At 53.7% G+C, this 27,298-nt stretch overlaps 1 protein-coding gene across 8 annotated transcripts in view; it reads right to left on the minus strand.

Annotated features, from left to right (window-relative positions):
- The window catches only part of DAB2IP (DAB2 interacting protein), a 183,842-nt gene that overhangs the window by 62,903 nt on the left and 93,641 nt on the right, over positions 1-27,298 (minus strand). For all 8 annotated transcript variants that reach the window (XM_074330947.2, XM_088793318.1, XM_074330951.2 and 5 more), the window contains one exon: positions 17,206-17,354. In XM_074330947.2, coding sequence (XP_074187048.2) covers positions 17,206-17,354 — 149 coding nt within the window. The remainder of the gene's footprint in view (positions 1-17,205; positions 17,355-27,298) is intronic.

Here is a 27,298-nt window from a genome sequence, read left to right on the forward strand (position 1 = left end):
CCCACCCACTGCTAACCATTAGCAGCTAGAGATTTACAGAAGGAACACAATAGCTAAGCAGTCACCTTGACCTAGGAGAGAGAGAAAACAGGGATGACAAATCAGAAACATATGGTGACGAATCCTCAGGCTTTCTGCTGAGCAGCCCAGGTTCCCCAGGTTGGCCAAATACCACGATGGGAGCTGTGGAACCAAGCACAGGGGACAGCCCATTGTCTACCTGCAAACAACAGTGCACCTGTGAAAACGAGCAGGTGCCCAGGGTGCCCAAGTTGGGGTAGAAATTGAGGGACATAAGACTCTGGAATCCATCCATGGCCCAGGTGGAGGAAAGGTGGGGGATAAGCCCTGGCCTAGCTCCTTCTGCTTCACATCTGCCTGGACTCATGTGGCCTGAGTCTGCCACCACGGAAGGAGAGGGTCTAGCTATGAGGAGACCCAAGATTTGGTACCCACAGTCAGAGCTGTGTGGTGACCTTGAAACTCCATCATGAATGGGTCTAACCTGCCTGGCCTTCTCTCTGAAGGAGGGACTGGCTCCCTGAGGAGCAGGAACAAGACCAAAAAGCTGAGCTCGGAGCACCAGCTCCAGGATGCCACCGGTGTCCCTGTCTGGGAGCACACTCGTGCTAGGATAGGGCCGCATCCCCTCTGTCCCTTCAGGGCCAGCCCCAGACCTGCCTGGAACCCCAGAGCAGATGCCCTGCTATTTATCTTAAGAACTAAGCAGATTTCTTTTGGAAGTGGAATCTGAGTGGGACCAAGGGCTCTTCAAGTAGACCAAATAAATACTGCGCTTCGACAGGGGTTGGGGAGTTCTATTTGGAGAGGGGCAGGGAAGAGCCAATCCGGTCTGAGTTTGGGCTGAAACTGGCTTTCCACCAACAGCAGTAGCAAAGCACCTCAGGCCGAGTTCCAGCCTTGTCTGGAGTTCAGGTGCCCACCTGGCTCTGCCCTACCAGTGTCCCTAGGGGCACACTGAGGCCAGGTTCCCCAAGTGGGGGCAAGCAACAATACATCCAGAGCCAGATTACTCTGCAGCCTGAGAACCCAACATCCCACCACCACTACCATCCCTCAAAGGCATGAGACCCTTCAAGGGAGGGGAGAATTCAGAACTGCTAGCTGGAGGTCTCAATACTTGAGTGGGTCTCAGAATCACCAGGGGGACAGGGAGCTTGTGGTGAATACAGACTCTGGGGTCAAACTAGACCTGTGACTCTTAACTCCTCTGGGTGGGGCTCTAGAATCTGTCTGCCAGGTTCCCATGGCACCACAATGCTCAGCTATATCCAGGCACCCAGACAAGGTGAGATGACCTCCGATGCCCCCCAAAGCCCCCTTCCCAGTGCCCACAGGAATGCTGGGTCTCTCCCCATCTGCTGGTGAACTTCCTAAAACCCTGGGGAGTTCACAGGTCTCTAAGCACCCTCAGCTGACCACACCTCCATCCCACCTCTGTAGGCAGCAGGTAGGCCCCCCTGGTAGACCACACCCATGACAAGCCAGCTGGGATGAATAGTAGGGAATAAATCAACCCACTTCACCGCAGGGAGAACTGCGCTATTTACAGTTTTCTCAAAGAGGAGTCATTAGCTGACTTGTGTTTGATCATCAGAAATTACCCACGTCATGTTACTATTAAGAGTAAGCAAAACCCCAATAAAGAAGACAGGCCTGGCTTTGGATTGGCAAGGGGACCCCCGACCTGGCGTCCTATGCCTCCCAGCTCAGGAGATTCTCAGGCAGCCCTCTGCAGAGCCCTGCCCTGCAGGAGCGAGGTCCCTGACTCAGGCTGCAGAGACCGGGCAGGGTGGCAGGTGCCAAGGCCAGCTCCCTGAAGCAGGCAGGCATGCACCATGGCTTGGAGCTCCACAGGCCTGGGTTCAAATCCAGACTCTGCCATTTAAAGGTTACATGATCCCGGGCAAGTCTCTTAACCCTCTTCAGTCCAAGTTTCCTCACCTGTACAATGAGCTAGTACCCACTTCCTAGGATTGCTGTGAGGGTTAATATCACACGGGTCCCACATCCCCAGACCCACTGGGTCTGTACAAGGTCCTCCCTCTGCCCAGGGGCTTCCCTGAGAGCTCAGCTCACTCGTCTCTTCCTTGGCGAAGCGGTCCCCACCACCTCCACACATCAAACCCCCCAGTTCTGCACTCCCACCGTCTTCAGGACATGTGCCTCAACTGCAATTACACATTACCTCTGGGGCAATTCATTCCAGCCTGTCTCCTCTATGAGGGGAGGGGCCGGGCTGGTTTCCCTGAACATTGCACCCTACGGCCCTCACTGAACAGTACTCCCTCTCCTGGACCAGGCCAGCAGAGCTCCCTGCCCCACCACCGGCTCCAGCCTTGACTACTCAGGAACTGCCATGGCCAGCCCCTACAATAGTCAAATCAGTGCCCTGCCCTACCAGGCCCTCCCAGACCATCAGGCACCTCTGGAACCTCTGCATGCCAACAGCTGCTTCCTGGGACCCAGCCTTGCATGGCTCTCCAGATTTCTCATAGTAACACCTTCTTGGAGTTTCGGAAGCAAACCAAAGTCATTTGCCAACTATTTTCTCCCATTAATCTCACAATGCATTTGCTATTTTCCCTCCATAATGACTCATTTAGCAGCAACAGAGCAATTAGGCAGACCACAGAATATTGATTTTCTAAGTGGGAGAAATGTCCGCACAAACAGCTTTTCATGCCTGTCTTGGGCTGTCTCCTGGTCCATGATGGGGCGGACCTTGCAAGGGCTGGGCCGGATATGCGGGCAGGATTCTGGGGTCTTAAACAGAAGCTCTAAAGCATCATGTGTACAAATGTGAGAATGCATGTGTGCACCTGAGATGACGTAATAAAATGATCATGTGACACACGTGATCTCACGTAGACTGCAGAGCCCAACGAGGCAGGCACCATTTTCATACCCATTTTAAAGATAAGGAGACAGAAGTTCAGAGATTAGGTTACTTGTCCCAGATCACACAGGAAGTTAAGAAGCCAGATCCTGACCTAGGTCCAGGTGTCAGCAGAATTCTGCTCATCAGGATGCCCGTGTGGCTTGCTCTCTACGGCAACAAGGTAGATGTGTCACTTGGGGGCAATGTAGGCATAAAACAGTCGGTCTAGGTTCTGAAGTCACCCCTCAGCCTAAGTGCAGCCTCCAAGCCTAGCGGCTGTAAACAGGTTCACCCCAGGCGGCCCGTGGCCGTCCACCAGGCCTGGGCAGTGGCTCTCAGACGACAGGCCTGCAGAAAGACATGACAGCTGGACGCCCCCATCCTTGCCTTCCTCCTCCTCCCGCCACCGCAAACCACTACCACCAGCCCAAGACAAGTGCCTACCCAGCTCTGGGACACTTCAAACATAGCCCACCCCATACAAAGAGAGGGCGGAAGGGGGACTCAGGAATGGTTTGATGAGCGGGACATCAGTCATGTTATGCCCATTACCTGTGTATGGCTCCAAAACCAGGCCCCACAGCTGGGATACTACTAAACAAGGTTTTAGCTTACCTCCTACCTCCCGCCCCCAGAATCTTACTCCAAGCAAGCTGGAATGGGGGTTGTAGAAGCAACAAGTCCCCAAGGTCCCAAGGATCAATGCCAGCCAACCTTTACCCCAGGAGTAAATGGTTTCTTGGTAGCCAAAGCAAAGAGGTGAAGATCCAGCCAGCAGACGGTGATTTAAATGCCAACTCTACACCATCTATGTGCCTTTGTGTGAGATAATTACCCTCTCTAAGCCTCAGTTGCCTTATCTGTAAAACGGGATAATTTGCCCTGTTACCTCCTTAGCTGGTAGGAGGGCCAAGTGGGAAATAATAAAGTGCCACATAAATGCTGGCTAGGGAAGCTCAACAAAGGGAAAAGTTTCCAAGAGCTGGCACTGTCCGTGTCCCCGTCACTGAAGACATGCAAGCAGACCCTGGATGGTCCACGTGGATGGGAAACAGAGCATCCCACACACCGTGCTTCCCCCAAAATAAGACCGGGTCTTATATTCATTTTTGCTCCAAAAGAAGCATTAGGGCTACTGTTCAGGGGACGTCATCCTGAAAAATCATGCTAGGGCTTATGTTCCAGTTAGGTCTTATTTTCAGGAAAACACGATACCCTCTTGTACACCCACATGCACATTAGCATATTAAAGGCTCCTAGGAGTCAAGCAGTGAAGAAACTTACTTGCTTTGATCCCTGGATGCTTCCCTGCCCTGTTTGGACTATGGAATCCCCTTATCTCAAGTGCCTGTCAGCATCTGCAAGGATGTGGTGTTCCGGGGAATCCAGTTTGAGAAGTGCTCGTATGGGCGCTTTAGGCAATGACTAGGGGAGGCAGGAAAGAGAGAAAAACCTTTCAAATATACTCTGGCTTGAAGAGACTATAGGACCTTCCCCAACGTCAACAACGTGTCAGGAGCACACCCTGCCCTCAACTTCCCGTTCTGGCATGACAGGGAGACAAACCCATATCCCCAGGGAAAAAATTCCCTTCGACAAAACAACACAAAAAGGGACTTAACCTCAGAAAAGAGTCACTTTCAGGCTACCCTGACCTTAATAAGGCCAGAAACTTTAGGGACTGAAGAAGAGAATGACCTCAAGCAGAAATGCCTCCCATCCTTGCTCTTGCCTGAAAATGCCCCATCACTGCCGTTACCCCCAGGTCAGCAGTGCCTCCCCGGCGACCGGAAAACGGGGCTAAGTCTCCACCACAGTTGATCACACAGCAGAAAAGAGCTTGTGGGACCACACAAAGCAGGAGACAATCGAATTCCAAATCACTGAGTGTTTGAGGCCCCGCTTATCGATCCCAGAGGAAACAAGTGTGCACCACCAGCCCCCCCAGTATGATGCTACGGGGGCACACCCCCCTCCCACCCGGTGCCCCCTCCTCTCTCTGAGGGGCTCATGCCAGGAAAGGCCCAGGAGTCTGGGAACCATCGGCTCCCTGGAAGAGCTCTGGCAAACCCATCCATAATGGTGCAGACTTTGCTCCCAGCAAGGACAGAGCTTTATTAATTATTCAGGGGACAGTGCAATTATGCAAATCAGTGGGCAGCCTCTGTCTTCTACAGGAGTCCAGAGGGGGAGGGGAACGCCCAGAACCCAAGATGCTGAGGGCCAGCAGGGAGCCACCTAGTCCGTAAAAGGGAGTGTAAGCCCCCCAGGCCCTGAGCTCACAGAGGACTCTGCACAGGGCCAGGACCCATCCCACACACAGGACAGTTGGTAGCTGCTTTGAGGAATGGCTCTGAGGACCTGGGGATGCCTCATTCCAAAAAAACATGCCCCATAACTGTTGCTGGGCCAGCAATGCCATCATTCGAGGCTTACTCCTGCAGGTCCTAAAGGCATGGAATACTTCGCAAGTTCCCTCTTAAAAGCACGCTTCTAAGGACAGGTAACGCTTCCCATCAGTGTTTACCAAAGACTGTTCTGCAGAACACTACTGCTCCACAGATGTCAACAGCTGCTCCTGCGATGGGTGGGGGGGACAGGAAGCCCTGGATTAAACGAGGTGAGACTGTAGGGCCTCTAGTCCGAGAAGTCCTGAGTCACAGAGTCAGGATGACCACACGCCTGTGGAAGAAAACATCTAGTCGCACCTCCAGAAGCCTCGGGAACAGAGTTTGAGAAACTCTGGACAGATTGCTCGCTAAATCCCCTGCCCACTCCATCATCCTGTAACTTGTAACTCCCCTGGAGCAGGCTTTCACTACTCCCGTGAACAACCACCATCAAAAATGTGGGCTTCACATGAACAGGGCAACTGGACAAGACTACCGTGGGCAGGCAGAACGGGATTGTTGGCAGAAAGCCGGCCATGGCACTGCCACTGCCCCACCTACTCCCAGCTCTGCACATGCCCAGTGCCATCTCCACTCCACACAGGGCTGTATCAGCCGGGAGCCTGGCTGCATCATCAGGGACCCCGTTCCGCCAGTCTAGCTGAAGGTCTCCGCATCAGCTTCACCCATCTTCCCTGAGGTCCAGACAAAGGCTGGTCTGGGGAGTGCCTGCCTGCTGTCATCACTCTTTTCCCTTCACCCTCCTGGGCAATGATGAAAGTGACCTCTACATGCTGACCTGGGGGGAAAGGGGCGCTGCTATGCAAGGCCAGTTAGCCGACCCATGACCTTTTCCACCGGCCCCACCTCACTCAGCATCATAAATCGATCCAAATGCACCCACAGCTCATGAGCTCTGCCAAGAAGAAATGTGGGGGCCCAGAACCCTGGGGGAGCCCACAGAGAAAGACACTGATAATCATTGATCAACTGCAAGTGTGGAGGGCAGTCAGCGAGCCAGCCCTACCCTCATATCCTGGGGTGCCCACCCAGAGACCAGGAGAAAGACCGCCTCCACTGCCACCTCTATCCCCTCAGGACTTCAGCACCCCCAACAGCCTCCTGCAGAGCCCAAGGACACCGCTTCACCCCCACTGGCAGCTGTCATGTTCTCTCAGGTGGGAGACAGTAAAACACTGTGGGAAGATCAAGCTGCAAATCCCACGCCTGCCACTCACCTGCTCTCTGATGCAGGGCAAATGGCTTTTACCTGTCGGACCCTGTTTCCTCACCTGTAAAACAGGGAGAAGGCAGCACTGTGCGGTGGGTAAGAGCACAGACGTGGGAGCCAGGCAACTTGGGTTGGGATCTGAGGTCTGCCATTCCAGCTGTGCAACTCACGTTTCCGGGTTGCAAACCAGGGATAACCCCAGTGTGTAGCACACAGGCTTCTGTGAGGATGAAGGCAGTTCCTGCCAGTGATGCACGGAGGGCAGGCCCGGCCACCGGATCCGTTACAATAGAGAGGGCCCTGGCTTTGGGTCCACAGAGACCTAGTTTCTAAATTAATCCTGGGGGTAACCCCCAAAAAGTGATTTTACCCCTGAGGCCAGTTTTGTCACCTGTAAATGGGGGGAGGACAAAATGAGAATAACTGGGGGGATTAGAGATGACGAGCATACAACACGCAATGCCTGGCACGCAGGAGGCGCTTCCGACACGGCAGTTACTTTATTGAGGTTATTACTGACAGAGCACACCGTTGGTAAAACAGAGCATCTGAACACAGACCATGCAGACCAGGGCTCGATGGAGGGCTTTCTATAATAAAGCCAGGCCGCCTGAGTTTGAGTCCAAGCTCAGCCACTCGCAAGCGGCATGACTTAGGCCACTTGCTCAGTCTGTCTGCGCCTCCCTCTCCTCTGTAAAATGACAGCAGTCATCGCACCTCTCCTTCAGTGCTGCTGCAAGGATGAAATGAGAAAATTGCATGTACAGGCGCTGGGCATGGAGCTTGGCCCATCACGAGGGTCCACTCGAGGGCTGTGGGGGATGGTGTGACCACAGCACCCAGAGAAGGTCGCCACGACAAGTGCAAAGATGAAAAACATCTTGTCCCCACCTGCTGCCAGGGCTCCGTTCTGCGACAGCTCCAGGAGCTGCACGGCCTGAAGGCAGAGCAGCAAAGCCCCTAAGTCTTCACACACCACCCTGTGCTAGCTGCTGTCCTTCCAGAAATCCCAGAATCCTGGACCCCGACGTATTAGTTTTGCTTTTTGCTGTGTTAAGATGGGGAAACTGAGGCTCAGAGAGACACAGTCGGTAGAGTTAGGTTTTGGACCAGCTCTGAGTGACTGAGGCACACCTCAGCAAGTGGCAGCATGGGGATGGGGCAGCTTCAAATTCCAGCTCCACGCCCGCCAGGCCCAGACTCCCTCTTCCCCTCCTACCCCCATGCCCCCCAACAGGTACCTGGGCTCCTCCATTGAGAGGGCAGCCCACCCCACCTGGCCTGGCTTCTCCCAGTGGCCTCTGCACAACCACTTTCATTCCTGAGCCAAAACCCCGAGGCTGTGCGGAAAGACCTCCACTCCCAGGTAGGGGCCAAGGACACCTGGGCCAGCCCTGAACCGGTGGCTAGTCCTGTCCTCCAGGCTGTCACTCAGTGGCCCCTGGCTTGAATCACAGTATTGCCACTCACTTGATCCTGGTCAGTGACTACATCTCTCTGAATCTCAGTTTCCCCACCTGTAACTGAGGAGATGGCAAGAGTGGGCCTTGGTGGCACAGGTGGGAAAGCACCAGACCTGGAGTTAGCAGACAAGTTCCAATTCCAGATCTGCCCCTTCAGCTCTCTGAGCCTCATCCACCTCACCTATAAAATGCAGGTCGCAGTCACAAATGCCCTAACTGTTCCAAGTTCCCTTGGGAGACCCACAGCACCTTTTCCTAGTGGGAAGCCCCATGCGAACACAAGAGGGGGCTACTGGCACTCCTCTAGGATGGGGAAGGTTTATTTCAAAAGGCACCACAATCATAAAAAGAAAGGGCCCGCATGCTAATGGGGGGATGTGGGGCACCAAACAAGGAATGGATTGCCTGGGCATGGGGTCCACCCCCCATTGTGTGACTCTGGGCTAGTCATGGTCCCCTCTTGGAGTTTCAGTTTCTATATCTGTGAAATGGAAAACAAAAACCCCTCTTAAAATGAGGGATCAATAAGAACACAGCATGGGCAGTGCCTAGTAGCTGCTGGCACACAGCTAGGGCACACTTCCTTCCACTTCTGCAAAAGAAAGAAACTTTGAGCAGTGCTTCTCAAACTTTGGGGAAACACAATGCCTCCACCAGAGAGTCTAATTCGGAAGGTCTGAGGCAGGGCCCAAGAATCTGCATTTTATCAGGTGTCTCAGGCAATCCCTCTTCATACAGGTCAGCCCTGGGCTGGGCTGACCAGTCCTACTCAGGGGCCAGCCCCTCGCCTTCCAAGTCAAGAGCAGGGTTGTATCAGAGTCAATTCTGGGACTGAATGTCCAGATGAGCTCTGGGGAAGCTGAAAAGAGAAAAGAAGGCAGGAAAGGGAATAAGGAGCCGAGGGGGTGGGGCTGAGAACAACCTATTAATCAACACCCCCCCCTCCGGAAACAGGACTTGTTAAGGCTCACATATTCTTCAAGTGCTAAGAGTCTGCAGCTGCAATACAGTGCTTTGATTACGAATGTCAAAAAGACAGAGCATGAAATTAACTTCCCCTTAGTCAGTGGGCACAGGGAGCCGCCGCACTAATTCACTGCCCTGGTATGAAAACCCCCCACGACACAGTTGCATTAAATCAGGGCCTGTGCTACTGCTATCGGGGTGGCGTCTATATCTCTGCCCACTGTGCTCTTTTACAATCATGCCCAGCCTGCAAATGAGGGCCCTGAGGGTGCGAGAAAGGTCCAGGCAAAAGGCAGGTGTCAGTAACCGGGTGCGAGCCCGAGCCAGCTGGAACAGGGACCGAAGATGGGGCTGGAGAAAGGCCCTCTCCCACGGGGGCTGCCCACTGAAAGAGGGAGCTGGGGGATCACTGTGACAGGAGTAACTCCCTCCACACAGCATCTGATGCAGAGAAATGGGCAAACACACCTTCTAGCTGAGCCAATTTCTACCCTACTAGCCCCACTTGAGAGATGGGAAAACAGACTCAATGGCTTTTCTAAGATTGATCCCACTGAGTAAAGCTTGGATCACGAGCCAAGTTCCTATAATTCCTGAACACCGGTTCGCTCTAGCTTGGCCTGTGACAGTCAAGGGACAGTGTGGCAGCAGGGGAGGGGCGGTGTGAGGGTGGGAACGACAGACCTGCTCAGGCTGCCTTTGGGAGGCCCTCGAAGGAGTGTCGAGGCTGTCCTCTGGCCCCTCCCCTCTCAGAACTCTGAAGCACATTCAGTTATTGGGCAAAACCTGAGCGCTTCCTCAAGGCACAAGGTAGCGCCTCCAACCAGCCTGCCCAGGCCACCACTATCAGTTGCCGTCTTCCAAGGAACAAGCCCAGGAGTGAGGTGCTCACAGGCTTCCTGAGCAGGTACAAGTGGGGGTGTCAGGGAGGCCCTATTCTTAGCATACCGCAAGGATCAGGTTTGACCTCCAGCCTTGGGGTCACTTCTTACCCTCCCCTTCTCCCCAGGAATGCCCAGGATAGTCCCAGGCAGGCTGCCAGGGACCTGAGCAGGTGGGGATCCTGTCTCCCTCTCCTTCCGCTGGGTCCTTACCTCACAAGACCTGCCTTCCAAATGCCAAGGAAGGTTCTTACAAGTGCATGCCCAGGTGGCATGTGTGTGGCCCGTAGACAAGACTTGCCGGGCAGCCGAGGCTGTGCTGTGTCCCCAATATGTGTGTGACGCTGTGCACCCATCCACAAGGTCGTACCGACATATGCCCGCAGAAGATATATGTCCTCTAGCTCAGGAGGGGACAGTAACACAGGCCACCCTTCCTGGCACCCCCAGCTGGGAGGGGAAACTCCACGTCATTTCCATCATAATAATCTCCTTGGGCTTTAAGCCTGCCCTTTGAGGTAGGTGGGCAGGTATGATCACAGGTGACTCCAAACTGAGCAAGAGGGAAGCGGGGGGGCGGCTGGCTCCTGGTGGAGATATGGCCTTTGGGGAACCTGCCTCAGGCATTGGGGGTGGGGTGGGGAGTCACAGGGCGCCTGTAGGTAGTAGCCCAAAGGCACCTGGAGGGGTAAGAAAGGGGTTAGTGTCATCTCAGAGTGGCCAGTGACTGTCCCTCCCATAGCCCCGGCCTTGGGCATGTCACCTGGCTTCTCGGAGGCCTCAGAAGGCTGGGGGGTCAGGGTGCAATGGTACGGCCTCACCTCAGTCCAAGCTTGCTATGCACAGCTATTCACACACCCCATTCCAGGCTGGGAATGCGGCCCAGGCCCCTCCTCACAGATGGATGGACTGACTGCCAGGAGACCAGCACACCAGAGGTTCCTCATGCAGAGGGCACTTTTTCACTCACCCACAGCCTATCATCGCAGGGGAGTGGGCAGGCAGCTCAGAGCAGGGGAGAAGCTAAGTGTGCTCTGCCACCTGGGAAGGAGTCACCAAGCCAGCCCGGGGAGCTGGGTGTTTTCCCTCTCTCCTGTTCGGTCTCCCTATGATCTCTTCTGTGGCCTTCTAAAATAGCCATTAATTAGAGCCTGGTAATTAACTTTCTGCTTCAAGTAATATTTTGCAAAGGGATTCCATTAAAGAGTCTATTTGCATATCCTCAGACATGGGACCTGGAAATAGGCAGGGTTACTTGGGGAGAATGGGATAGGCCCCACGGCACCCCTCAGGCATGGGCTCTCCTGGTACCTAAAGGCAAGAGGGGATTAAGAGGGTGGCTAACCTCATGGCCCAGGTATATGCTGAGCCCTGCAAGGTTCTCCCCAAGAAGGTAGGCAGCTTGTTCACAAAACTGGCCAGCTCAGTGGCCTCTCACCCAGACAGAAATTGCACACAGATATGCATGCACATTTGAGACTTGGCTTAAACACGGAACACACTATACACACATGTAGACGTAAAAAGAAAACAGACACAATAATAATAACGGTAGCCAACACTTACTGAGCACTTCTTAGATTGAACCATATGTCTATATTCAACCTACAAAAACAGCCACTTCACATGGTCCAACCCAATATGAAGTGCCAAACACAAATGCTTTACATGTGATTAATCATTTCAAATGCACTGGCATGTACAGGACATTTACATGTAATATACACACGCACACTCATGAGGGCAGGTGCCCACTTGCAAGACATACAAAAACATGCTCACACAGACGTACACATGCCAACAGATGCTGGTACAAAGACAGGCGTCTCCAGCCTTTGAAACCCCAGCCTGCGGCTGATCACATTCTCACTAGCTAATTTCCACTGTTCCGAAAAATATTGCCCGGCTTGCATCTCTGGAAGATACACGAGGGAGCCACAGATCTAAAAGGAGGGTGATAAAAATGAGAAAGCAAAAAATAAATGGGTTCTTCTCTACGTCCGGGTCGTGTTCTGTGGCTTTCCCCTCCCTCTCTGGAGAGGAGGCTCCGCATCACGGGGCTCACGTGTGGGGCTCCAATCAGCCCTGCCCATGGGGCCCCAAGTACGAGGCTGCAGGTGGGCTGGGACCTGGTCGCAAGGCTTGTTTTTTGTGATGGTCCCACCTCCAGGCCTTTGACTGTGTGCCTCAGTTTCCCTGAATCTCATAGCGCCTTCACTCCCTGCCTACACTGTAGGGCAGAAGACCTCTCCAAGTGCTGTGTAAATACCAGGCCTCCTTATGATAATTATCGGATTAAGAATTTAATCTGATTCTCTTATGGAGAGGAGGGGAGGAGAGAGGGGGAAGAACTGGGGAGCGGTACTTGCAGGTAATTAATGAATTCCCTGCTATACGTCTTGGAAGACAGAGGCCCATTTAACAAAGATCTATCTCCTTGGGGCCTTTCAGAGCAGAGGGAGGCCATACAGAGCAACGTCCTCTAAGGGGGCTTGTCAGAACGTTCAGAAGGCAACGGACAGGAATAGACAAGACTCAAAAGGAAAAGCACTACTGGCCATTAAACTCAGAAAACAATATTCAATCACTAACAAGCCAAGAAACGCAAACAACAAAGAAAAACCATTTTTATCTGACTATTCAAATGACAAAGAGTGTTTTCATGATGACACCCAACATTGTAAAGGGTGTGAGGAAACAGGTGAGCACTCTCAAAAATCACTGGGGAGTGTAAATTATTACAGATTTTCACTGGGGGTCATTTTTATCAAAAACCTCAAATTGTTTCTATTCTTTGATTTAATAATTCTATCTCTAAGACTTTATCCTAAGGAAACAATCAGAGACATAGACAAAGATAAATATTCAAGGACTTAAATACCAGCATCATTTTTAATAAAGAAAGGCTAGATAACCTAAATGCCTAAATGATTAGAAACAAGTATGATCCAATATAAGATGTAATTTTTAAAATCGATTTTTAAAACACATACAGCAGAAGTTTGCTTTCCCAGGTGTAGACCGGAACAAGGGTCACTCCGCCTGGCTATTTCTTGTTTCAAGGTAATAATGATCCTCTGTACAGTCCTTTTCACCTCATAAGGGATGGTAATATCTACTCTCTCTTGGACCTCACAGCCACGCCACAATTGCTTGTTTTCATTCCCACGCTAATAATGAGAAAATTGAGGCTTACCAAGATGAAGTGACTTTTCCCTACCAACATTAAGTACCACTTTTTGAAAACTTACAACATGCTAGTCTAGCCTCTTTCACACGTTATTACTTATAGAATAAAATTTTTAAAACATAGAAGAAATGTGCAAACCTCATGTTAGTTGCAAAGCGGACAGCACTGAACAGGACAGATACTTGCTATTAAATACATGCTGAATATATTAACATTAATGCCTCCACCAACATTATCATCAGGCCCATTTTGCAGACGTGCAAACTGAGACTCAAAAAGGTTAAATGACTTGCCCCAAGAAAGCCTGGCTTCAAAACCAAAGATCACATACTTTCCATTATGCACAGAGACTGTCTAAACTGCACAGTCACCCAAGGGAGGGCAGAGAAGGATCAGGCCCTCACTGTCTATGGTAGAGGAGGGAGAGTGGGCAAGAAAAGCCAGGCCTGGATGCCCAGCCCCTCCTGCAGCTACTGTCAACAACTAAAGCAGGAAAACAGATCCCATCTTCCGTTTTCCCTGCTTCTCATCAAACTTCCTCTCCCCCAGGGACTGCCTCACCCAAAGGGGTAGAAATGATTTCTGCCTACTCAGGGCCAACTGAGGGTCCCTGGAAGCCCCCCTACCCTACTTCCAAGTATCTCCCTCCCCAGGCTCACACTGCCTGGAATCCCACCATTAGTAACTCAGGTGTGGACTCCAGGTAACACATAATCCCTGGGAGAGGTAATCCATCTCTAACTCCACACACAGCAGCCTTGCATCCCTCCACTTGGGTTGCCCACGTTTATGCAATAAGCTCTGCACTGGAAGAATGGGAAGGGGGATACAGTCACTTCAGAGTAATGATGGGGGCAGGGGAACAGAGAGCCAGAGAGGACATACTCCCACTACGGGTGGAGGACCAGAGTCACCCAGAAACAGTATCAGGAAAAAAAGGGATGAAGAAAATATAACATTGCCAGCTGAACCTCCCAGCTACTCAGGAACATTAATAAATAAATGAGTGACTTAGAAATTATCTTCTGGGAAGGCAGAACCACCACATCCTGGATTGTTTTTACCCACATTAAAACTTCCTTGTAAATGAAGCAGCAACATTTCCAGCCTGCAAAACAAAAATGCTTTTGCCACACACCTTTCACCTGGAAGCCTCTGAGCAGCATTCATTTCTGCTATTCAGGAGGCATGATTACTGTCCTTGGTGCTTATTTCCAAACCTCCAAAGAAGAAATGAGTGTCTAAGGGTCCAGGGATTTTGGAGACCAGCTGGGAACCTCCCCCAGGACACTTCAGGGGAACACATACAAAGGCTCAAACCTGTGGCCCAGGGGATCGCCAGAGCCCAACTGTGCCCACCAAGCCCTGAGTGCTCTGACTCCAGCCTCGCAACCAGGCATCAGCCCTCTCCCCAAATCAGCCAGCCTCAGTGCCACCACGCCTGGGGCAGACTTATTTCCCAGGCAGCCCAGAACCAACTGGTTTTCAACCTCCAAGTAAGAAAATTCCAGCGCAAAAAATAACCTCCCCTACACAGCAGTTTGCAGAGCACAGCAGACCGCGTGCAACAAAGCCACTTCAGTAGCCATGAAGCAGACAGGTTCCTCCAAAGTCAGAACCCAAATAGCCACCCCCAAGTGCCCTGTGCTATCTACAGGGGGAGGCAACGGGGACCAGGGCTCACGTTTGCCACCCTAGGACCCCCTCCCCCTTCCCATTCTGATCCCCTCACTGAGGCTAGCGTTTCTGCACTTAACCCTCTCCAGCCAAAGGCATGGCAGCCCAGTGGGGGTCCCATAGAGCAGGATTCAACCCCCTCCTCGCCTGCTACGCCAAGCCAAAGGCAGCCATTCTGTCCTCCCAGTCTTCACTAGCACAACCCACCAAGTCAGAGTAGGGGGAGGTGCCTTGCCACTCACCCAGGTTTGGCCATGAGCTTTGGGGGGGTGGGGGGGCTGGGTCACCGTAGTTGGTTTCATTCACTCAACTCCAAACAGGAAAACTCCAGGAGCTGCCCCCCCCCCAAAAAAAAATACCTGCCCATCCATCCAAGCAGCAGCCGATGAATCTATTTCTAAGCAAAGCAGCAAAGCAGGAGACCCCAGTCCTAGCAAAGCCTATTTCAGCTCCAAGGCTGGGAAGAGAAATTTCAAACAGTCTCTCTGCCTGTCCATGGGAGATTGGGGCTCCCTTCCTGTGCCAGAGAAGTCACCAAGACAGATTTTGTTTATAGAAAATTAATAAGACAATTCCACACCACTGCCAGTGCCATTCTGCTCCAACCGCTACCGTTTACCAACGTTTCTAGAAATGGGCTTATAGTTTCACTCCCAACCCCCCAACTCCACGCCCCTTCAGCATATGGCAAGGCTGACCTGAGGCCAAGCTGGGCAGGACCTGCGCGAGGTCATCTCGGCCATGCCCCAACCTCTGGCCAGGGTTGCCACCCAAGCGTTCACCGGGCTCCGGCTTCTCGGTGCAGGCTCTCCACTGGAGGGAGGTAAACATGGTACGCACGCTGTCTGCTCCCGGGAGGGCAGACACACTTGGAAGCCGGACCTGCTCTCTCTCCTGCTCCCCGACAACCAACACATGCACACAAAACGGGGTACGTACACAAGCCCCCGCATGCGGGTGCAGAGGGTCCTGACCCCCGCCAAGGAAAGCGCAGAGAAGGGCATGTTCCTGGGGGAGAAAGCCGGAGGCGGGGCCGGGCAAAGGGAGGAAGGCAGCAAACCTGGTGGCCTGCCGCCCAGACAGTAACAAAGATGGGAAGTGAAATTTTCAAAGACGCAGTGGCTGCACCCAGCACTGAGCTCTGGTCTGGCTGCATCCATCTGCCTGCCAGGGCACGCCTGGTCCCCTGGGGCACCACGGCCATCAGAGAAAGGCTGAGGGTCCTGCCTCCGGCTGGGCTTGGCAACTGGGGCAGGAAAGCAGCTGCAGGCAGTGGTAGGGATACACTAGAGAGAACAGCTCCGGGCTGGGGGAAATGAAAGGTCTAGTAATTCTACAGGGGCCACACTCCGGTAAGATGCTAGGGGTCAAACAGTCACTCAACCTTGGGCAGGAGTTGGGCTGCAACTTGTACTCCTTTGCCTGCTAGAACCAAGGGGGAGCAGAGAGGCAATGTCATTCTCCTCGTGCCTCCCCTACTCATCAACGTGCCGGTCATACACAGGGCACAGCACTATGAAGACAGATGCCAGGGGCCTGAGATGTCGGGTCTGAATGTTGAAAAGGCTCCTTGGTGCCTGCCCATTCTTTCACCTCCATTAGCTGAGCAGGGACACGTTCTAACTGGCACCGGAATCCATCAGTGTACCTGTGCCCAAATGGAAAGGTGCCGTGGCTGGCGTGGCTCAAGGAGGGGGACCTGGGCCCCGAGAGACTGTGTCCGCCCAGTGCCCCCGCACGCGGACAGGATGGCTTGCCCTTGCGAGCTGAAGCCTGCTCCCTTGCCAGTGACTCTGGGCCGGCTGAACCACCTCCTCCGCCTCACAAGCCACCTCCCCCTGGAATTTCCACACCCTGCTCCTGGCTTGCCCAGGAAAAGGAAACAGGGAACAGGAGACACCCCTGGGAGTGGAGCAGTAAGGGAGGGAAGCAGCTGCCCAGGCTGGAGAAGATGAGGCTCTTCTTTCCCGGCCTCAGGCAATGCCCCTGAGCTCAGGGCCTGGGCACTGCCCCGTCTGCTCGCCCCAGCCCCCAGCGGAGCACGCGCCCTACTTAGAGCAGATGTGCCCCCCAAGCAGCCTCCTCCCATCCAGATGTTCACCCTTTTCCTCACCACTGGGTCTCAGCAATACCCAGCAGAAAATGCCTTTTGTATCGGACACCCAGGGGTTCCAGAAGCAGGGGAATGGGTCCTGGGGGTGGAAGGGCCACTTCTGTCCCCAGCTCTGGGCATTGCATTGCCCGGGAAACAATGCCCACCTCCGCAAGGCGAGGCAGGACTTCTCCACGAGGGCACTTCCCGCCCGGCCTCACCCGGGGCAGAGAGAAGGGATCTCCTGTCGTGCCCCCCCTGTCCGAGGTGGCCCCACAAGTTGCCGGAGGGCGGCGTGGGGTGCCCTCCCGCTTTCCGTGCGCCCGAGCGCGGCTCTCGCTTTGTCCCCGCGCCCTCCAGGGCGCATCCCGGGGAGGCGGCACGCGGAGGCCGGGCGGCGGCGGCGGGCTCACCTCTCATTGTCCGCGGCGGAGGAGGCAGTGGCGGCAGCAGTGGCGCTCCGGAACCCCGGCAGGATGTGGCGGAAGCTGTGGTTGCGGTCCAGCTTGGGCTGGCTCTTGGTGCGCTTGATAGAGCCCTTGAGGCGGCGGCTGAGGAAGCCCTGAGCGCGGGGCGACAAGAGGGGGAAGGGGAGGCGGGGTTAGCACGGCAGCGGGCCCGGGACCCAAGCGGGACCCGTGCCCTGGCTTGGGCGGCCGCGAGGCCGAGGGCGGGCGCGGGCTCGGGCTCGGCCCCAGCAGCTCGTGGCCCGCGCCGCCCGCCCGCCGACCGAGCGCCGACGGCCCGGCCCGCGCAGCGCGGCCCAGCCCACCCCGCGCCGCCCGCCCGGCCGGGCCCAGCCCAACCCAGCCCGCCACGTCGCCCCCGCCCCCTAAGCCGCTGTTGCCATGGCGACACCGAGCCGAGCCGAGCCTGCAGCGGCCGAGGCAGCCCGAGCCCCCCGGGCGCAAGGGTGGGGGCCGGGGGACAAGGGGGCGGGGCTGCGGATGGGCGGGGACCCCCGGGGTCTTGGGCGCCGCGGCCCCCTCACCTCTTCCCGAAACGAGGTCACACACCCCCACCCGCCTTAAGGAATCCACGCCCCCCACACCGTCCCAGATTGACAAGGCGCTTTCCTCCACCCGCGAGTTCTGTGTTCTCGGCGGCTAGCTGTACAGACTGGGGAAACTAAGGCTCTGAGAGCAGGCGTGCGGTCTTCTGAGGGCCGGCGGCTACCCTGGCCACCTAGACCCCTAACCTGGGTGACTTTCCTTCAGCAGGCGACCATCACTGGCTCTCAGGGTAGAGCCCTTTGCCTGGAGCCCTTGTATCCCAGCAGGGCAACCACCTAGGGACAGGGTCCCTAGCGTCTAGCTTAAGGAGGGATGGAGGGGCTGAGTGTTTGCTGAGCATTCATTCCCCAATGCGTGCTTCAAGATTTGGAGTCAGGTCCCAGAGAAGTCCGGGCCTTAGCTAGAGAGACAGCTGCCTCACCCGACTCATGACGCATGGTAGGGAGGGGCCCCCTCCTGGGAGGAGTATGGCAGACCTCAGCTGGCAGTGGGCCCCCATTCAGGCCATTGGTCCATCTCTACTAGGCTGCACTGGACTCTGAGGACAGAGCTTAACCCCACCCCCAACTCCAAAAGCTCCTGGCCCAACGGTGGGAGGGGAGACAGGTGGTCAATACATACCGACTGAACCAGTCAGTGCCCCCTTTACAGGGGATGGGATAGATTTGGAGGCTCAAGGGGCCACAGCCTGGAGTGTTCTGGACTTGGAATCCACAGGCTGCTGGAAGGAGAGGAAAATGGGGAAGGGGAATTCCTGAGGGAGGGGTTGTCTGAGAGGGTTCTGGGGATTTACTACCCCAGCCTCAATTCCAGCCTCTCATTTTGAAATCAGTGTTGTGCACAACCTGAACATCACATTTCATTCATTACACAATAGAGAGTAGACTTAGGGGCCTTCTCTGGTCCAGGGGGAAAGGTAGACAGACATTTGCTGTAAAGTCATGTCCTGTGCGGGATCTGTCCCCCTCTATGGCCCCAGCATCCTAGACATGACAAGGTCAAACACTGGCTGTACACATCATCTCATCACCCACACAAACAGAAAATAACAGAGAAACATTATCCCTTTCTGCAAATGAAGCAATCTTGCTCAGAGTGGTAAAATGAATCTCCTAAGAACACACAGCTTCCTAGCCAGCTTTTTCCACAGGACCCCCTCTTCTGCCCAGCCTCTTTAAACTTTCCCTTTTCCTATCTTTCTCCCCTTACTTTTTCCTCCCACTCAATCTCTCACATCCATCGAAGACCTATTCCTGTGGCCACCTGTCAGAATTCTACACATCCTTGCAAGGCCCAGTTGAAATGCCTTCTCATCCAGCAGGCTTTCCAGTGCAGTCCAATGACTCTCACCTTAGAGTACCCAAGAAGGTGCTCTAATCAGCTGTAGTTCAGCAAATATCTCTTAAGTGTTAGCTTCAGGAGGGACCATCCTCCAGAGGGGTGACCCACAGGGCAATGCCTGGTGCAGAGGGACCACAAATGGTGGCAGACAAGGGGACAGTAGGCCTTTTTTTCCCAAAAGACACAGCATGAAGGCAGAAATCTACACCTTTACTACATAAGCGCTCCCAACCTTGGCCTCTTGCCAGGTATGGGGGGAGGGGAGATGCACCTGGCTAACTTGGATGGGTTCTTCCCTCACAGGTGTTGTTGTCAAGCCAGTGCCCCCAATGGACTTGTACTTTTTCTTGATTTTTATTTTCTACACTGATGGAAATTGTACAATTTTTACACTCATGTAACACAGAACCATGAAGCATGTTTCACAATTTATGTAGCTCATTACATAGCAATATTGACAACTTTATCCTATTTCTGAGTTTAAAACATGTTTTTTTCTCCCTTCTAGGAGGTTGAGTGAGACATGTGTCACTTCCTCTCCACACCCTCTTCCTAAACCTACACTTAACGTTCCTCTGACAAGCAGCCTTCTCCTTGAAGCCTACTCTGCATGTATTCCCCCCGCCCCCCCCCCACACACACAAACTGACCATGACCTTGGGGACTCAAACTCTCTATAACATTCACTTAGTCACCAATTATCAAGAGCCCACTATGTGCTAGGCGGTGACAAAGACAGCCATGAACACTATGACGTGAGCAGTGTACAGATTAACAAGAGACCAGGAGCACAGATCTTGGGGAGTGAGTCTTCAGAACAGGGAGGGTTTCCACTAACCAAACCCCCCATCATACCACATACGTCCACCCTGGAGGACCTTGTGTCCCCCAGAAGACCCAGCTCAGAGCCCTGCATATGGCAGGCTTAGCAAATGCCCATCACCCCAGAAAGCCACCACTGGAAAGGGCCTCAGATCCAAAGAGCCGCATTACGAGGGTGAGGGAGGCCTTGAGAGGAAGGGACTTTCCCAAAGTCACACAGCAAGGTTAGTCAAAGACCCCGGATGTCAGTTCCCTGCTCTGCCCAGCCTCACAGCTATCTTACTGACCTCTGCATGGGGTAGAGGGCCAAAGGTGGCTCCTAACCCAGCCCTGGATGAAGGGAAATGAGCCTTTGCTCCTGTTCCTTCATGGGCAGGTCCCAAGATGTGATTTCTGGAGGCAGATGCAGCCCAGAACTCAGCAAAAGAAACTGAGTGGTCTTCAAGTCAGAAAATCTTGTTCTAGACTCAAGTCAATCTTTAGGGAGGGGCAGTGGGCAAATCATGTCCCTTCTTTAAATAAAACAGTGCTCTTGATGCCCACTTTCTAGGACTGTGGTAGAGCCCACCGGTAGCTGGGAGCTGGAGGCAGGCAAATGGGGTTCAACTATGGCTCCACAGACCGCTGGCTGGGAGATTGCCGGCAAGGCCCCTCACCTCTCTGTGAAATGGGTGGGGGCCGCAGTGAGAATTAAGTGGGACAGATAAAGCTCTGGACCCTCCTTTCAACACTGCACGGCCTGACTTATCCCACCTTCTCCAGGAGGCCAATCCTGACTACATCAGCCAGACCTGCTGATCACACCCCTTGGGCCAGCTCAAGTCCTTTCACACCACTTGTGTTCAAGTCTTAATTCTAATAAACTGGGCAAATTACTAGACCTTTCTGAACCTCAGTGTCCCTATCTTTAAAATGGGCTAATGGGTAGGCCCAGTGGCTCAGGCAGTTGGAGCTCCATGCTCCTAACTCCAAAGGCTGCCAGATCGATTCCCACATGGGCCAGTGGGCTCTCAACCACAAGGTTGCCAGTTCAACTCCTCGAGTCCTGCAAGGGATGGTGGGCTCTGCCCCCTGAAACTAAGATTGAACAGGGCACCTTGAGCTGAGCTGCCTCCCGGATGGCTCAGTTGGTTGGAGCGCGTCCTCTCAACCACAAGGTTGCTGGTTCAACTCCTCGAGTCCCGCAAAGGATGGTGGGCTGCGCCCTCTGCAACTAGTAATGGCAACTGGACCTGGAGCTGAGCTGTGCCCTCCACAACTAAGACTGAAAGGACAACAAGTTGACTTGGAAAAAAGTCCTGGAAGTACACACTGTACTCTAATAAAGTCCTGTTCCCCTTCCCCAATAAAATCTTAAAAAAAAAAAAAAAGGGCTAATGATGATACCTGCTTTATAGGGTTGTGGGAAAGATTACATGAGGTAAGAGATAACCAATAAAAGTGCAACTATTATGCAACTAAACACAATGGTTGCCAGCTGTACTATTATTATTATGACTGATGCTGCTTCTAGTACAACCACTGATTTTTGCCCTAAGAAGGTATTTTTGCCCTGAGAAGTAACCGCCGCAGATGGGAGTCTGTCTGGGCTCTCTGAGGAGCTTAAAGGCAGCCTGGCAGCGGGGACAGGCCTGGTGTCATGTCTGGTGAATGAATGAACATGCTTGCAAAATGATGCTAGAGCTATAGAATATCATTCAGTTTGGCAGTTTTGAACTCTTTTAAACAAGCACTTTTTTCTAAAGGGACCTCACAGAGACTCCCGAGGCACAAAGTGCTGGGGCAGGCTGCTCAGGGGGAGGCCTCAGCTTTCATTCACTAGAGCAGGGACTGATGTCTAAAGCTCAGCGAGCAGCCTGTGCAGTCCGTGGGGACGAGGCCTGCCCCCTCCCCAGATAGGGTGCTCTGCCTCCACTCACACAGCCATGCTCCTTGTGCTTCACAGACAGCTGTGTCACTGTGCTTAGGTCAACTAAGCACCAGGGGCTTTTGCACAAGGCTGCTGCCTGGTGCCTCCACCCCCAGCCCATCCCCAGTGATTGGGTGAGGGCAACCTGTAGCCTCTGCCCACGTGTGACGGCCCACTGCCCGTTCAGAAGTCCTCCTCCCAAGCTGATCCACAGGCCCCCCTGCGCTTCCATCCACGTCACTGACCAACGTGCAGGGCAGTCCCAAGTGGAGAATAGAGGCCTGCAGCGTCTCTGGCTGGGAGGACCCCAATTCTCGGCAGTTCCCCCACCCATTCCAGCCACTACGCCACCATCCTGCCATCGGGGCCCATGACCCTGCTCCTTCTCCAGGATGTTCTGAGAGATTTTCTCAAGGGTCTTTCAGAATTCCAGACACGTGATTCCTTCATTCACCCATTTCAATCAATTTCAAGCGATGATGATGATAAATTACCAGCCATCGTGCTTCTGCTCTGCCAAGTTGCTCTTTCCCCTGCACACGTCCCAAGGAGGGCTCAATGCCTCTTGCTGGGACCCCTGGGGAAGATGTATGCCATAGAATTCAGAATGTTTCGAGTTTTCCACTGGGTAGATGGAGGCTCAGAGAAGTTAAGCCACTTGCTGAAAGTGGCAGAACTGATCGGTGGCAGAACTGGGAGTGTAACCAGGAGAGTTCTGGCCCAGGGGGTGGGCGGGGTAGGGAGCCCCCTACACATGCGTGTGTGCGCGCGCGCACGCTCGTTACAGGCCAGAAGGGGAACTCACAGCTCAGCCCATCCTCCCAACACTTAGCCCAGGGACTGTGCTGGGCCTCTGGACCGGAGGAAAGAAAGGAAGGTGCACTCACTCCCTGAGTGCATAAGGCTCACAGGTGAGGACCTGGAGGCTCAGGAGGGGGAGCCTTGCCCAGTCTCATCCTCACGAGAGCCTCCTTCCCTGCCCAGAAGGTAGCACCTAGGGAACCAGGGGTTTCCATTCCAACACAACCATTTTGGCACCTGGGAGCCATGTGTCAGCACTGGCCTCTGAGCCACCTTCTCACCTGAGTGTAAAGCACCTAGCACCCAGTAGGTGCTCTATGAAGGGCAAGTTCCTTCCCCTGACTCCCGATCTACTTGGTCTTGCATCCTCAATCCTGCCTTCATCACCTGCTCCCCTTTTAACAAAGGGATCTGGGGTCACTGAAGATGGGTGGGTGGGCCTGACCTGCCTTTGATGCCTACTGAGCCTTCGGTTGCCTACCCTGGCCCCGGAAACAGTGATCAGGATGGAGGCAGCTCCTCACCTTATGGGCCTTCCCTCTGCCCAGCCCAGCTCCTCCTCCCCTGGCCATTTCTAAGGCTGGCACCCAAACTGAGATCATTCAAGGAAGGAGCCTATTTTAATAGGTGTGTCTCTCAGTATCTTTCTGGGGCTTTGTGCAAATGCCAACAGCACACCTAAGTAAACAGGAAAGGCAAGGGAAGATCCCATCCAGATATCACCCCAAGAAAGGAGATATGCTGGGCACACAGGCTGGCAGGCAGACCTGATATCTTGGCAGCCTGGTAGGGACACCTCACCCCACCCTGGCACAGGCTCCAGGAAGGGGCCAGGAGCAGGGTCACAGAGTGAGAGCCAGGAGGGCCCACAAGGGGCTGCCAGGACAACACCCACATAGTACAGACAGGCGCCTGAGGCCCAGAGGACAGGGGACCTGCTCAGAGTCACTATGGCAGGGTCCCCTCTCCTCACTCAGCATCCCACACTTCAAGAGCTTCCCAGGGTCTGCCCATTTCCTCCTGCCAGGTTTCAGTCTTCGTATGTGTATTACGAAGCTCCTTTCCAGCGCTGATATCTGATGATTCTATAAAGCTAGAGCGGCTGCCTTCCGCAGCTGGGATCTCCCACCACGGTTCTAACAGGACCAGCGAATTTTGGGGCTTTCCCAGAGTCCTTCTGATGTACTATTCCTCCTCCCCCCTTCCCTGTTCCCAGGGCTCTGGCCTCAGCAAGCTGCCAGGCCTCCCTGGCCTCCTCCCCTAGGAGGTATGCACATCAAAGAGGGTCCCAGATGGGGAATGACTCACTAACGGTGGAATGTCAGACACTGTGACAGGTGAAAGAGGGGCGGCATGTTAAGCCAGGATTAAGCTGGTGCCTTCCTGGTGGCCACCTACTCACAGGCCACCCTATGCTCATAGAGCCCTCCCCAAGCCCCTCCTTTGAAAGTACAACCTCCACACTCCTCCTTACCCAGAGAAGGTGGACAGATACTCAGGTCACACAGAGAACAAACTCATGGGCCACGCGAGCCAGGATGGGGCTGGGCCCTGACACTCCAGGATCATTCCTGTACTAAAATATTACCCAGATAACCACACCTAAACATGTTCACATGGAGAAACACACAGAGCCAGAAACACACACAAAAACACACACGCATACATACAAAGGCATATGGAAGCGGCATGCCCCCCAGGAAATGCATGTGTAAACATACAAGTCTCCCCACCACCACTGCATAAAGACATGTACACACTGACCAACACACACATACACAATCATAAAACACATACAAATACACTGAAGCAAGCTCACAAATATACACACATACTCAGCTGTTATCAGGCACTCACAGAATTACGCTGACACCAGGCCAAACACCCAGGCCCACATATGCTCAGGTTCACGAGCACAGCAGGAAGGAAGAGTGGCCTGGTGCGCTCAAAGAGCTGCGAGCCCAGATCTTGCATCCCAGGGGACAAAACAGCTCCATGCTGCTGACCCCACAATCCCCCTGCTTTGCGCGCAGGGCCTCACTTTGTGCCCCAATCTGAGAACAGCCCATTTGCTTCCCTCACACCCTGAAAGCTTGTCTTCACAGCTCCCTGAACGTGTGGCTTTTCAGAGTCCGGAGGTCTGGAAAGTTGTTCTGCGGGGCCCGACCCCCATCCAGAGCCAGAGACTACTGCCCCAAATATTTCTGCTTCTGTCCATATCATCACACCTGAAAGGCCGCCATTTGACACAGCTCTCTAGGTCCTAGGGTTACCTTAACCTCTAGGAATCCCCAGATAACATGCAAAGGTCTCTCCTCGCCTTCTTTCAAGAGGCGTGGCAGCAGAGAGTTTCACCACCTAATGGCTATGGACCTTAGGCCAGTGACCTAATCACGGCAGTCTGTTCTCCTGTACAATGGGGACAACAGTAGTCACCACAGGTTGTTGTAATGAGTCACTGAGATCACGCGTGTGAAGAAACGAGCCCATTTCCCGGCACACAGCAAATGTGAGCTACTATCATCACTGTCATTGTCATTGTTTTTTATGGCTCAGACTTACCTACCAGGAGCCAGCCCAGTCATTAGTCAGAAAGAAACAGAAGACGGGCGTTTACAGAAACAACCTTCAGAACGCAAATCTACTATCACTGAGAAGGGTGCTGGCTCATGGCTCCCTGGGGGCATGTTCCCTGAGTCTCGCCACGTGCTAGGTCCTGGGAAGGCCAGCTTTCTGTCCTCCAGGATCCCACAGTCCAGCTGGAGAGGTGACCCGGGCCCTTCAGAGACACCCGAAAGGGCTTCCTCACTGCTTTTGTTGCCTCCAGTTCTGCCCCCCTTCCCCATTCGTTCTCCAAGGGCATCTAGAAGGATCCTTTGAAAAGCAGATCAGGTCCTACTACTCATCAGCTCCCCAGGACTCCTGAGATGAAGGTCTAGCTCTTTGGTGAAACCCTTCAGGCCCCTCATGACCCAACCCCTGTGCCCCAGCTCTCCAGGCTTCAGTGGGATGTTGGAAATTGCCAGATCCTCCTGTCATAGCGCCTTGGCCCAGACTGTCCCCAATGCCTGGAATGGAGGCCCCTTCGCCCCGGGGACCCTGTATACCCTGCAGTCTCTCCTCACAGTCTTCTCCTCAGGGGCCTCTCCGATGCCCTTGGGTAGGCCAGGTCTCCGTGCAAACTTCTCACACTTGTAATTACACATGTATTTGTTTAATGCCTCCCCCTCCCACAGGACTGTGGGCACCATGGCAGCCTGTGTCCCCAGTGCTGTCCCCTGGCAGGTATTCCATAAAGACTTCCTGAATGAATTAACAAATATTTATGATATAAAAGAGAAAGGGGAAAGGTAGAGAATGTGATCTGGGAGGATTTTTAAGGGATTCCACTTGGAGTCAATCTGGGTGGGCTTGCGGAGACTATCTGGGGGCAGGGCAGCCACACGCATGCATTCCAATCAGAATCACAACATGGGCAATGTGAGAATAGCGGCAAGTCTGGCTGCCTCAGTGGCCCCTACAGGTCCCTCTAACCTCCAAGTAACACACCTGAGCCCAGGCTTATAACATGGGGCATGACCCTTGCCCCAGTGCATAGTACACCCAGGTTAAGGGGGTCGCTAAGGAGTCCTGAGAGTCTAGAGGAGGGTGGCGCCCATTCAAGAAGAAGGTGGGGGTATGAAAGTGGGAGGGGGGAATGAGGACAGAGGAGAGGCCCTCCTGGTACCTGCTAGTGCCCAGGACAGGGTGGCATCAGTGAACAGAAATAAGACACGTACTCCTGAGGTCTCAGGCAGGGATGTGATAACCCAGAGCAGCCAGAGACTGATTCACTGCCCTGTAAATCCTCCGCCAGTGACATGTGTCTTAGCATAATAAGCCCATCCCAGAGGTCTGGATGGCCACAGATACTTCATCAGCTCTTTAAACCCTCGCCAGCCCTGACCTCATGGTGGGGAGTCTGGCACCAAGGGCTGCATGGCTACAGGGAAACTGACTCCATTAAGGCACCTCACTGCTGTGGCCGGATCTCTACTTTCTCCCTCTGTCTCCCTCCAGGCCCTGTCACTGAGGTCCCCGCACCAGCCCAATGTTCCCCGGGTGACTCACTGACTTCAGTGCCTATTCCCCATCACAGCATCCCGGTCCTGTGCTCTGTGCACTCTGCATGAGTGAATGCTCTCGGCAGAGGTTGCCCCACACAGTAACAATAAAACCATGCTCAGAGTCAGGAAATCTGAGTTCAAACCCAACTCTGCTAATTAATAATAATGAGGACTATTCCGACGTGCTAATAAGAGTAAGCCAGACATATTTATGAAGCCCTGTCTAAGCTTCAGGCTTTGTATCAGAGCTTTACATAATTTACCTTGTTTAATTCTCACAATGCAATGTGCAGATCAGAGAACAGAGGCTCAGAGATGTCAAGCAACTTTCACAGGGCCACACAACAAGGAAGTGACAGAGCTGGGTTCAACGTAGGTGGTTTGCCCTAGAACCCAAGCTCTTCCATAATTCTCGTACCACACTATGAGGCTCTGAGCAAGCACCTTAGCCTCTCTGACTCAGTTTCCCCATCTGTACAATGAAGGGATTGGTCTAGATGACCTCTAAATCTTT

Source organism: Rhinolophus sinicus, chromosome 16 (assembly GCF_057876585.1).
Source record: "Rhinolophus sinicus isolate RSI-liver-muscle chromosome 16, RSI-T2T, whole genome shotgun sequence".
Classification (NCBI taxonomy): domain Eukaryota; kingdom Metazoa; phylum Chordata; class Mammalia; order Chiroptera; family Rhinolophidae; genus Rhinolophus; species Rhinolophus sinicus.